General features: G+C 39.8%; 1 protein-coding gene across 7 annotated transcripts in view; it reads left to right on the top strand.

Moving 5' to 3' along the window:
- Window positions 1–13,628, top strand: part of enox2 (ecto-NOX disulfide-thiol exchanger 2) — a 189,231-nt gene that overhangs the window by 138,151 nt on the left and 37,452 nt on the right. For all 7 annotated transcript variants that reach the window (XM_051954617.1, XM_022213922.2, XM_022213930.2 and 4 more), the window contains one exon: window positions 3,302–3,457. In XM_051954617.1, coding sequence (XP_051810577.1) covers window positions 3,302–3,457 — 156 coding nt within the window. The remainder of the gene's footprint in view (window positions 1–3,301; window positions 3,458–13,628) is intronic.

Genomic DNA, 13,628 nt, shown 5'->3' on the forward strand with positions numbered 1-13,628 from the left:
AAAGGCAGACTGAAACGCTTAGTTCTATTAATAGGTAAGCAGGTTTTGTTTACTGATTTACTTACTTACTGATCCAGTCAAAATAATAACTGAATGTCAGGTCCCGGAGCGCGCTCTGTTGAGTAAATGCCTGTCTGAGGTTCATTTTTCTTTGTTTTTCTTCCCTCTCTCTTGTTGTACGTGTCATAAATCGAGGCTTAATTTTCCTGGGAGATTTTGGTTTCACTATGCCATAGCCAGTACATTGTGCAAACAGCAGTTATACCATTTTTCTTCACTGTATACATAGGTGCACAAGTATGGATTGATCTAAGCACTCTTTCAATAAGAGGTTGAAGATGGCAGATTATTTTTACTGAAAGAATTTGTAAGACTTGATGTATAAAATTCAGCTATAGTGTATTTACAAACCAGGAAATAACATTAAGTAGAACCAAGTTACCAAAGGTATTGTAAACCAAAGGTATAGTATGCATCCATTTATCCGTTATCTATTCACTGTTTAATCCTCTGTAGGGTCGGGGGGGCGGCGGCTGGAGTCCACCCCAGCTGACTTCAGGTGAAGGCAGGGGAAACCCTGGACAGGTCACCAGTCTACTACGGGGCTACACATGGAGACAAACAAGCACACTCACACGAACACCTACAGACAATTTAGCATCATCAATTAACCTCAGCATGTTTTTGGACTGTGGGAGGAAGCTGAAGTACCCAGAGAAAACCCACATGCACAGGGAGAACATGCAAACTCCATGCAGAAAGATCCCAGGCCAAGGCCAGGGCACTAACCGGGGATCTTCCAGCTGCAGGGCGACGGTACTAACTGCCGATCCACTGTGCAATAACACAAAATCTAAATTGACAACACAATAGACGAGTTGTCAAATTAGTTAGTGTTTCGTGTCGGAAGAAATTGCATATCACCAGCGACAGATCAACATTAATACTCTGTTCATGCCATATGAGTTGGATGACTTGTGAGTTTTCACATCATCATTAGTGGTTGTATGAGAGACCGCAGAGGTGGTCAATATGCCACCTTACCCATTTAATGTGGGTTTAATTTCATGTAACGTAATGACATGATTTTGCTGAATGGAAGCATCCATACTTGATTTTTTTTTTTTCCCAGGTGCTTTCATTTTTGTAACTGCCATCTCAGTTCTGTGCACCAATTTAGACACCATGTACACTATTCAATTCTTATCCATCATGCAGTTACAAAGGAGGCATCTGATCATTCCTATATTCATTGGATAGTGTGACAGCAACCCCAGAAAATAAAACAAAAAATGCCATCTTTAGCAGCAAGAAGAACAAGGAGGCTTTCAACAGGTGGTATAGCTCACAGAAAGCTGTGGTTTCAACATTATGGAGTCAATTTCGGTTCATATGAAGGCATAGAAACAATTTGGCAAATGTAAAAACACAGAAGCATTGTAACAAGTTCAACCTTACTCTCCCTAAATCTCATTTTGTATGCAGTAAATTCATAAAACTGTTTATTTCATTAAAACATTAAAATTAAAACTTACCTACTTTTTTCTTACAGTATATTGGAAAAGCAATACATTTCCAAGTAATAATTTCAACTTGGACCTTGCTTGAGATGAGCTCGAGACATGTCGGTCTGAAGTAGGTAATTATACCATCGACCTCATACAAACATGAAAGAGCCCATAAGAAGTAAAACAAATGTGATGAAAATCTGTTAATCTGTAATGGAAGTAAATGACAAAACATTTCATAATGATGACATAGTTTTAATTATTTCTTCGGTTGCTTCATTTTTAGATTTTAATTTAGTTGTCTGATTGTGTAATTCAACCCTTTAAGTATTGCAATATTTTCTGTACTCCTAGTTTCTGCTGCCTCTGTCCCTCCTCACTGTGTTTCCTGAAGGACCACATTTACATAATTACAAACAAGCTGAAGGAACTGTTTTAAAGAGTCCATTTTATGCTTTTGGGGGGCCTTCCCTTTCTTTTATTGTGTTATAGTTTTTTGTTGTTTTTGTATTCTTTGTTAAAGGTCTGCAAACCACACCAAGGGGAGTTATTCCCTTCCAGAGAAAACACTGCTCCCTACCTCAGTGAAACTCTTTGTTAGAAGTTCAGCCTTTTCTTCGGTTACCTATCTATGTCCCCAAGTAGCACATTTGCATAACACCTGCCTATGCGTTTGGCGCATCCTCAAATAAACAATGACCAGCCTCCTTACAGTCCCCTGTTAAATCCTCGCCAGAACAGTTTCTGCTGCAGTACATCCCTATACTCAGACACCTGGTGTCACCGTACATAATGAGAGAAAGTAGTAGTCAGTAGTAAAACAGTTCTCGTTGTTCTTCACACAGGTAGATATGTACAGTATGAAAAGAAATATTGTGTTTTTTTGAGCATGTAAGCATGTAAACGTATTCTGTGAAACCCCCAAACTAGAATTACAAACCTGTAAATGTACATGATATGGGCTCTTTAAAATGTTTATTTACACGTTCATTCTTTTTTGCCTCAAGATTCATTATGTTACTTATTTCATGATTCCAAATTCATCAACTGCATCTCACAGTCGGCAAATAACACCTTCTGTAAAATTGTTTTTAGCTAGTGTATCGGATTGATTTTGTCTCCTCCAGCACATTGCAGTGTGGATATAATCCCCTGCAAAGGATTTGTTTTAGTAAGCAGTGCTCCTGTATGCATATACACAGGTGCATAAGCACTGCAGACCCTGCGGCATAATTGTGAAGTCCAATTTCTCTGCAGGTGATGTTAAAGCACACTGGAGGGCAACGTCATTTCCATTTCAAAAAGTTCTATACTGGGACACATGCAGATTAAAAGCTATGGTGGCTGTGGATGTGCCTGTACAAGTGTGTCCATGTTTCCCCAGCCACAGTGTACATCAATATTGTAAATAAAGCCTGTTGGTTATGTAAGTTTTACACTAAGCTATATTATCTATAAGGTCATCAGTCAAACAGCAGGGGTGACAGAATGGAGGAGTGACTCAGTAAAAACTTCTTAAAATATGTATGTTGTTTACAAGATGGTTTATTCATGAATGGCTGTGTGTTCCATTATGTGTGCGCTGTTTGTGTGTCACCGGTGTTGACAGAGAACTCACTCAGAGAATAAGCACACAATGTGAAATGGAACTTAAAAGATTTAGTGTTGGTTTAAATGATATCTGACTGAAGGTTAGCTTTTGAATGCAAGTCGTGTTTAATGTTTCTGTGTTATCCTCTTTCCTTGGAAGGAATTACTTCGTGATTGTATTCATATTTCTCTCCTGCCTCCAGATTTTGATCCCAACCTTGGCATGATGGCTGGAATTACCCCCATGAACCCGATGATGCCCGGCCTCAGTATGGTGCCTGCACCTCTCTCCCAGGACATACCAGTCATCAAGGAGATCATCCACTGCAAGAGCTGCACCCTGTTCCCCCCCAACCCCAGTAAGTCATAATATTATGCTAATCATACACCAGATCCCAACCCCCCCCCCCCCCCCCCCCCCCCCCAACTGCCCCAACCTTTTCTTCAACGGGTACTTTATGTAAGAGAATCACCCTCTATAGCAGACATCTGATTCTGTTATATTATCTGGACTTTAAAGGCAGCAGCTTAAAAAACATTTTAAACTGTCTCCAGCTTACAACCACATCTCATGACCCTCCTTGATATATGGAGTTTTTATGGAGAAGGTCTGGTTCTTATTACTTCATTCTCTACTTCTTGCAACAAGGGCTGAACAATATTGGAATCTGACATCGCAGTATTTTTGGTTTTTCTGCAATATATAGTGAAGTAAAATAATGCTGAAATTTTCATCAGATGACTTGAACAACTCTATATGAAGAGAAATGATTGGGGTTTATTTTGTAGTAGTGTTCATTTTCACTGAAAATAAGAAAATATATCTTTTTAAAATGACAAAAGAAATTCCATTCATTGCCTTGTTTATATGGTGTAACACTTGCAAAGGCACCCAACATAGTTGTTTTTTTGTTTGTTTTTTTTGCTTCGGATGGCGTTGAGAACTGGCTTTGCACTGGCTTTGATTTGAATGATCAAACAAATTTGTCACATTGTCTCATGGAGTCGCAACAATTGCCAGATTTTTTCCTTTGTTTTGCTTCTTTTTTGTCCCTTACTTATCTCACTGTGCCTGCATATCAACAGACTTCCTGTGTTGTAAACAAAGTTAAAGAAAAACTTATCCAAGAAGTCCTAAGTCAGAGTAAATGTTCTAACAGACAGACTTTTCATGTAGATTATTCAAAGCCGAAGTTTTCTTTTTGTGTCAAGCAGCAAAAACTGTTGAAATATGATGTACCGTACTCAACATTGCACTTCATGCAATGTGACTATTGTGCAATGTTGATGCTGAAACGATATATTGTGCTGCCCTACTTCTGCCTAACATTGTCAGTCTGTCATTAATAATACTGAGACTAATCCCGTAATGTGCTTTTATTTAGTTGAGCAGATTAAAACTTTCAGTGGTTGTTGATGCTTGCTCGTTGATCAATTAATGTTAGTTCAGGCATGTGAGCCGGGTTCCGTTGAGTTCAGCCTCATCATTTAGTAGCCTCATCTCATACATTTTGAAGCACATTTGATCAAGGGTTTCAACTGTTATGTCAACGGTTTTACACATTTATGCTGTCCTCTTTCTGTGACAGGCTCGCTGTTGATGTTGTCTCGTGTGGGTTGGGGTCACACAGTTACACATTGAATATCAAACTGAATTTAAGAAAGATTGCACTGCAAATCAAATTGCAAGATCTGCCAGAAACATCACAATTAGATATTTTCCCAAAATTGTTGAGCCCTGCTCATAACTCATAGGTCAGGCAGCTTTGGGTAAACTTAATAGAAATATCACAGGTTTGGGCAGGTTGGGTGAACAAGGGACAAAGCAACGTTCAGACTATAAATAACTTGCAGAAACACTTTGTTCAACAGGCTAGGCTGTGATAACTATTCCATCTTCTCTTTCCATCTTTTTCTCCCAAATACTCACACTGTAGGGTGCCCTGACTGTCAGTAATCTACATTATCCTTTGAGATGCTGTTTCATTTTTCTTTTGACATATATTGCATATGTCTCTGCACCCACACTTGAATTGTAAAATCTGTATCTATAGTCATGTCTCCCCAAAACTATTTTGGTACAGAGGTGGCTTGGTCTGGGGTGTATGCCGCGCAGAATGATCATACATAATGATCATACAGAACCATAATATAGTTATTTAACACTATAGGAACACTACATGCAGCAGTGCGTCTTCATGAGTCTCTGACCCTGACATGATGGAACATTGTTCCTTGTTATTTATATATAAATGTTTGCTGTAACACGACTGAGTTAACAAAAGTGGAGGTCTTTTAGCTTACAATGAGAAAAGTTAGTCCGCTGCATGAACCTTCAAGGTGTATTTATTCAGTACTAAAATAAATATTAATAACCAGATAATTGCAGGAGACGGAGAATGGAGATGACTGGATCAGTTCGAAGTGTAGAATTAGAAATGTCACTGCTCTGGCTCAGGCGTCCTACAATAAGGGTTGCAGGTCAGGTTGAGTTCTGGTGGCTGATTAATGCATATTTTTGCAGCTTTGGCATTGTACATTGGCTCACATAATGTGTCGGGGATTACAAAACCCCATCCCACGCCTCACTATCTGCCAGTTATGTTCTTGATTAAATAATTTATACATCGATGCATAAACTGTGAAACAGTAATACATGCAAATCACAACTTCGCAGAGCCCAAGTTGACTTCTTCAAATCACTGTTCTTGTCCATTGCAGTGGTCCAAAACCTTAAAATAGAAGATGTTTTGCTATGTTAAAAGAATAAGAAAACTAGCAAATATTCACATTTGAGCAGCTGTCGTCACACTGGCTTGAAAAATGACAAAAAGGAAAATGGATGCCTTTTCATTTTCTTTTGATCAACAATTTACAACTCTGCCCAACAGATCTGCTCACTTTTCACTAAATGCAAGAAAAAAGATGAAATAACAAAATGAGATACTGCAGACGTCAGCGTGCGGTTTTGTTTGGGTGATTCATCTCTGCGAAAAGATTTGAGATCATGTTCTTGTTAGATATCATGTCCTAGATTTATATTAAAATTTAGCCTAGTCTTTGTATTCCAATGCTGAAAATATTAATCAGCAATGTCGGTGTGAGAACAGATAACCTTTGTTGCTTATTTTTTATCTTTTTTTTTTTTTTGCCAACGTAATCACCATGAGCCACATTTGTATTCACACATGAAACTATGGAAATTTTCAGAGCAAATCAACTTGTATCGTGTGACTAGAGGAGTGCAGCACAGACTCCTGTTTATATTTATCTCACCACCGCCTTCCAATTATCCAGAGTTAGGGGAGAAATTGTGGGGGGTCCTTTGATTTATCCCACCTTAGCTTTTTAGATTTCCTGCTAGCGAAAAGTTTCTGCCTTGGGACTTTTTTCAAACAAGCGTTACATGTCATCTTCAAGGTGAACTAAAACAAAAGCTCCTCACCGCTGTGGCATTTGGGAGTTTACAACCCTTTTAGAAAACAAAACATACACTTTTGCATTCTGTTAGGCAAATATTGCTTTTGTTTATTTCTCTACATTCGTAAAGTTGTTTAAAGATATTCTTGTGTATCTGCGGTGTGCGTTTTGGCTGAGTATAAGCTGTCACAATGTAGTGCAGGCAGAAAAGCTGATTAAAAGTTTGACTTCACCTAGGAACATATTTCGAGCTAGTCCTCAGGAGCAGAGAGAGAAACGAACCAGGTACTCTGTTCAAGGGCACATATAAACCCTCAGGCTGAATGAGAGATCAGCTTGTCAAGAAATTACCCAACAACTTTACAGCCTGTCACAATCGCTCTCTGACACAAGTGAGAACTTTTTCTGTGGCACATGTGGCCTGGGATGCATTCATTAATTGGAAAATTGACACCAGGGATTAATACCTTGTCTAAAATAATCTGCATGACAAAACTTGAAGTCTTTTCAATTCGTGGTGGTGCATTGACACAAGATTTAATTGTGGACATTTCTTGTCTTTATTCTTACTTTCTACGATCCTGCCTTTGTACTCTGTCCCACTTACGCTTCACACACTTTTTTTGATCTCATCTCTGCTTAAGATCTTTTTGCCTGTCACCTATTTCAGTTTCAGAAAAAGCCGTTAATCTCTAAGCCAGGTATTTTGTATAGGCAGACATCTGAGGAAAACTGTCCAGACTTGATCCTTCTCATGAAAGTCAAGTAACTCTGTAGACAACCAACAGGCATACGTAATGCCTTGAGAGAATTGCCACTTCATCATGGTGGCTTGATCGTGTGTCTCTGTGACTCTTGGAGCTGTGTTGTTGGAGTCAGCAACTCAAGACAAATTGGTCGCAGGGAAGGACCAGACTAAAATCAACTGAAATACTCGGCCTGTTTTTTTTTCATCTTGCAAGTAGGGCTGTTGTCAACCAAAGAATATCTTGGTCAACTGAAACTGTACCTACTCTTCAACCAATCCATTGGTCATGGGGGGAAAAAATCTGCATGTTACCGCTAAGGCCAAAATGAACTGATTGTGCTGTGCCTGCTAGCCTTATTAGCCTAAATTAATCATAAAATTTAATGCCAAGCTATTTTATACTGAAATGATGAAAGACTGGAAGCAGACCAGCGTGCATTCACTTGTATTCACATGATTTCTCAATATAAAACTAAACCAACCTGTGATCCCAGCAACACGAACTATTGAGTACTATAACCTAGAGAAGTTAGCCTTCTATTTTTAGGTCATATGATCCTGTTTGCAAAGTTTAAACTTTACTTATTTGCCATCTGTTTTAGCAAAAGCCACACAGACAACCACTTTAGCATGGTGTCAGTTAGTTTGGAGCTGACTCCGTGTAGACATTCAGTGAACATTTAATAAGTTAGACCAGTCGCTTTTATGTCCTCAGGTAGTTTGTTCCTCCTGCTGCCAAAAATGACAGATTTATCCCAGAAAGCTGTTAATGTAGGGCTTTTGTCCTGATGAAAGCATGATCAGCAATTGTCCAACCAGTGATCATTTGGTTAAATGAGACTATATTGATTGGCCGACCTGCAAGATTGTGGCTCATCACCAATTCTGTCTGACATGGGCAGAATATTGAGGTAGAGAGGAACTTTATTTTCCCTTTTTTGGCAACTAAGCTTAACAGCTAGCCTATGCAGTAACAATTTTTGAGCTGTATTCTTCCTCCCAAGTGAAATGAAGATTTAGGTTGAGATCCACACAGGCGATTTGGTGCAGAAAAAGGTGATGGGGGGGCAGTGGGTGCTCTAGTAGTGAAGGCATATAGCACATAATCACAGCATCTGTCCCCATATCACCCGCATTTCCTGTCTGTGTCGCCACTGTAATAAAGGCAAAATTTGAATAATAAAAAAAAGAAGAGGGAGCTGAGCCTGAAGGTATAATTTTCTAATCTGAATGTCTGGGTTCATCCGCAGTCCAGATTCAGAAGAAGCGTGAAGTAGAAATGCTGCTTCTTTGCATTTTAAGAAGGCGGGATCAAGCATCTTCTCAGGATGTCTCCTGGATTCCTCTAAGTGGAAGTATTCTGAGCACGTCCACATTAAGGAGACACTGGGGCAGATCCGGAAAAAGCTGCCGGGATTACATATTCCACCTACACCGAAAATGCCTCAGGATCCCCCCTAAGGGGCTGGAGGAACAGGCTGGAGAGAACGACGTTCCAGATGTATATGGACGCCTCTGCAGCCAACGCAGTCAGAGTAGTTGAAAATGAGTAGATGGGTAGAATTCCTTATTGGGCTTTTTCGGTCCCCACTGTAGGAGCAGCAGAACCACTTCACGAAACAGGCAAATAAAACCTGCCAAAAATGGCAGGTTATGCAGATCACTAGCATTCACCAGACTTTTGAGCAGCAACAGTCTACCTATCAAAAAATGCATTTTTTTTTAGAATAGTATCTTTTCAGCATGTGTCCAACTACAGCTCTGTTGTCTTCCAGTGGGACAGGGCTGACGGGTGGGTGAGAGGAGAACTTTGGTGTTTGAGGCAAATTGATATTTTATACTGCCTGACGTCAAAAGTACTTTTAGATGCAAAATAGTGATGTTGGAGGACAATTTGTTAAGAGATGAAGAAAATCTTTGTGATCATATCAACAACATACAACACAGCTGGACTGTGCTTTCACATTAAGCCTGTATAAATCTTACTATCATAAGGAAAAAATGTCCCTTATTACTTTACAGCCTCAGCGCTGTGAGATCACTGGTACACACGGTAGAACCAGAAAATTAAAGGCTCCTTCTCTGAACCAGAGCTGCAGTGCTTTTGCAGAGGGTTTGTACAGTATGTGGGGAACAAAAGGAAAGAAACACTGATGTAAGCTGCGCTCAGGCTTTTAGGAAATATCACAACAAAAGCACTGAGTTCTTTGCAACAAGGCTGCATACGGTGTCCATATCAAGTAGTCATTACCCTCCTGCTGCACACACTACACCTGACACCACGTGCAGCATCCTCTCTCACTGACCTTTTAGCTGATCAACAACAGCCCTTTCAGACCTCCCCCAGCTCTTGTGCTCCTACCCTCCACTATCTTCTCGGTGTACATAACCTTACTATTAACATGCATCCTCATCACGCTCTGTTCTCTTTGTGTCTTTCTTCCTTTTCTTCAGTCTCACCCTCTGCATTAAACTTTGACTGCTCGTTCACCTCCTCCACTGACACTTCTGCATACTCATCTGTTTAGTGCTGGAGTGGTGTAGTACCCTTTCCTCTCTCCTAATGGATGGCAATGACTGCACCTTCAACATTTGAACCAGTGGACTCACTTTAATAGTCAAATTGGACATCAAACATTGTGACGCTTGGGTCTTTTTCAAACAGTTGATATTAGTCTGAGAGAAATATTTCTTGGAAGAGAGATGAAACGGGTTCTTTTGAGTGTCGAGGATAGTAGGAATGTTTGTCCCGGTGATATATGTGCGTGTATACAATATACACTCAATTTAGCTTGAAAAAAGAATATTTAAAACCTAAATACATTGATGTTAATTTGGTTCTTTCAGGCTCTTACTGTGAATGTAGAAGTTTTGGGTTAAAGTAGTGTGAAAGTTGGGGCAGTTTGCTTTACAGACAGTAGTTCACCACAGATACATACAACACATCATACATGAACACAGCACAAGAACCATATCACCCACATTGTCAGCATGAATCATGGGAAAAGGAGGAGAGACACAATGGCAACAGTGACCACAAAGGACAGTCTGTACCTATGATTTCTACCTACAAAGAGACTAAACCCACCACCCTGATGGAAACAACTGCAAAGCATGCTGAAGGTCCAAAAGAGTAGTCTGATCCTCACTGAATACAAATGCTGAAGGTTACTAAAGGATACATAGAAAAGCACAGGTTTCCGATATTCTCCAGTTTGTTTCTACCTATTTTAAGACTAAGACTGCCAAGCCAACAGCGGAAGAAAGGACAGACTAATTATTCCTTAAAAATGATAACTGCTGATTTGCCTTTCATATACAGTGTCTGCGTTTTGCATTAAGCTTCTTGACCGGGACAGTGTCCAAACATTTGTATTGCTGTACTGCTGCCACTGGCTCACCCTTAATCACATTCAGTGAAGTGCCAAGAGGACAGGACCTTCTCTGAAAATCTATAAATATTTCTCCTCAAATAAAAAAAAACTGTTGGCCAACGAAGACTCACCAAAATTCTTTAATCCGTTAGTTCAACCATCTGAACCCCGAGCAGTTTCTGGGAGTTTTTTGCTTGTCACATTTCTTCTCAATATGGGCTTATTTTTCACTGCAATATAAAGTTTTCCACCTCTATGGAAACAGCACAACTCAAAATGTATTTTCTGCAGTCTGACACAGTTGTATGCTATAAATGAAAAATGTGGAATCAACATATACAACATTTTTTTCAAGTGTCCACAGGTGTTAAAAGCACTGGTGGCTCTACATACTAATGATATCCCTTTTTTGTCATTTTGTGATTTTTTTTTTTTTTTTTTTAAACAAAGACGCCAAAGGGTAAAGCTCCAGTGTGTTCCGTTGTTAGATAATTGTGCCTATATGTCATAAAGCTTCTTGTATACCGGGTAATGCTGACAGTTCATGTGACGTGAATGAACTAAACGTGTTTACCTGCAGTGTGTGTAAATGTAGTTTATCTTGTAAATAACAGTCCTTCGAGGGTTGATGCCTCCTCGCTGTGGCATCCCCTCAGACCATGGAAAAGTGTTTAGCCAGTCAAGGTGATGAATGGTGATGACCTGTGTGAGCGTAGCAGAGCCAGTGGGTGGCCACGCAGACAGCAGGCCGGTGAGACGGGGTTGGACTGAGAATTAGGCGGTGTGTTTGCTTTACAGCTACCTCCATACTCAACCAAAGTAAAGATCATCTGCTTATTAGTCAGTCATTGATTCAAAATATCTCACAATACAGCCTGCTAATTTTCCGAGATTTAAAAGATGCAATAGCAGCATACGCGTTACAATTAAATACAACACGACAGATTCTATTTTGGAGTAACTAAAGAGGTAGTTTGTTGTATTTTTTTGTGTTTAACTGCATTGTATTAATTGATTTTTGTAATATTCGGATCCTAAAGTCTGCAAATAAGTTGGACAGATAAGGCTGTATACTATAATGCTGTTTTCTTCATAGCATGTCAGTATATGATCTCTCCTGTTAATTAGTTGGCTCTTTTTTCTGTCCTGGTCCCTGTATCTGCCCTCTCCTCTGGTCTCTTCTCTTTTCTTTGTCTGCATTGTCTAAACCTCAGCAAGAAATTCCAAACTTCACAAAGCTCATATCTGGCTTCAAACTTTGTGTGGTATGATTTCCACCGTGCATCATGCAAAAGCTGCTCCCTCCATTCTCATCTTCCTTTTCTTAGGTTCACCTGCTTATTTTTGCATAAAAATGTAATCATTTGGACTTCTAACAAATGCTTTGTATGATATCATGTATTTTATTGTCATCTGGAAATGATGAGTAGTTCATCGGGGTGTTGTTTCTATTGCATTTGCATGAAATATTCTATTGTGATAAACAGGAGGATTCAGTAACACAGCAGGTAGCTGAGATAACTTAAAATTGATTTCACTTTCTGCTAAGTCTTAACCAATTACCAGATCCAAGCCAACATTTCCGTTGCAGAAAAGAAGTTAAATGAAATGAGTTACAACACAGTGCGTTATTGCTGCACTGCACCTGTTCTCCTATCTCTGTCCTCACTGCTCTATCAGCCACTCGTGGACTGAAAAGGTCAGTTAATTTGGAACTCTTTGTTGCATCTGCCAACAAAGCTTTTTCTTGCTATCGCAAGCTTTTTCTGCACCGCCTTTACTTTTTCTGTCCATCTCAACTCAAAACTAGTTTAATCCGCCAACTCTAGAGGTCAAGGAAAGAATCTTCAGTCAATATTTTGCTTTAACGGTCACATTTAAAGAAAAGAGGAGGCAGAGGCGGGGATGGGTAGCGGTAGCTTGTGTGTGAGAGTATGATTGATGCAGAGAAAGTTGAAAGAAAGGGACAGTGCCGGCTTGGACTCAGGGACGTAAAGTTTTGTTGCAGCTCTTCGGAGTACGGCATGCAAGTACAAGAAATTCTGACAGCAGGGGATTATGAGCCGATAAATCTTTTTAGCCAACAGAAAACTCTGACTTTGGATCGTTATGTTTTCACAGCTTTCACCACTTTTTTTTTTCTCTTTGAGGATCAGAAATTCCAGAATGTTGTTTTATTTATTATAGATAAGCAGTGCAACCATTAGAGATGGAAAGGTTATTGTTGCCCAGAACCACGGCTTTAAACATTTATTGTCTCCCATTCATAAATTTCTAAATCCACTATCTTATTTAGAGTCAAAACAATGTCAGCTGAATGTGAAACTGAAATACCAGCTCACTGCCAAGGTCCCTCCCAATTGAGCTCCTTTCTTTGTTTTGTAGAATAAAATGAGCTTGCTGAGCAGCTCCTGTTTGTTTAGTTTTCTCCTTCATTCCTTTCACTACATTTGTTCTGCTGATCAGGGTTGGACTGAAGTTCAGATTTTAGCTCTTTGCACAGCATGCTGTCACCTTATTTGTGTTAAAAGAGTAATTAGTTGTTCTCAAAGTGCATGTAGATAGCACAATCTAAACTCAGTTAGCGTAAGATACACTCACATATACACTGATCAGCCAAAACATTAAAACCATTCACCTAATATTGTGTAGGTCTCCCCAATGCCACCAAAACAGCTCTGAATATTTAGGGAAAGGATACGGGACCTCTGGGGTTGTCTGGTGGTATCTGGCAGTAGAATGTATTGGCCGCAGATCCTTTGGCTCCTGTGGTTGTACTGTGGGACCTCTGTGGATCAGGCTTGTTTTGGTGCATCCTGTGAAAGCTTGAGTTGACAGGGACCTGACAAGATTTGGACAACATGCGCTCTTTGTCATGTTCCTTGAGCTGTTCCTGTGCAGTAGTTGTGGCATGGCAGGGCACGTTGCTCTGCTGGGGGAAGTCGATGCCATGTAGGAGTGTTGTTGCCACAGGGTGGTATTAATGGT

Source organism: Acanthochromis polyacanthus, chromosome 10, assembly GCF_021347895.1.
Source record: "Acanthochromis polyacanthus isolate Apoly-LR-REF ecotype Palm Island chromosome 10, KAUST_Apoly_ChrSc, whole genome shotgun sequence".
NCBI classification, from domain to species: Eukaryota; Metazoa; Chordata; class Actinopteri; family Pomacentridae; genus Acanthochromis; species Acanthochromis polyacanthus.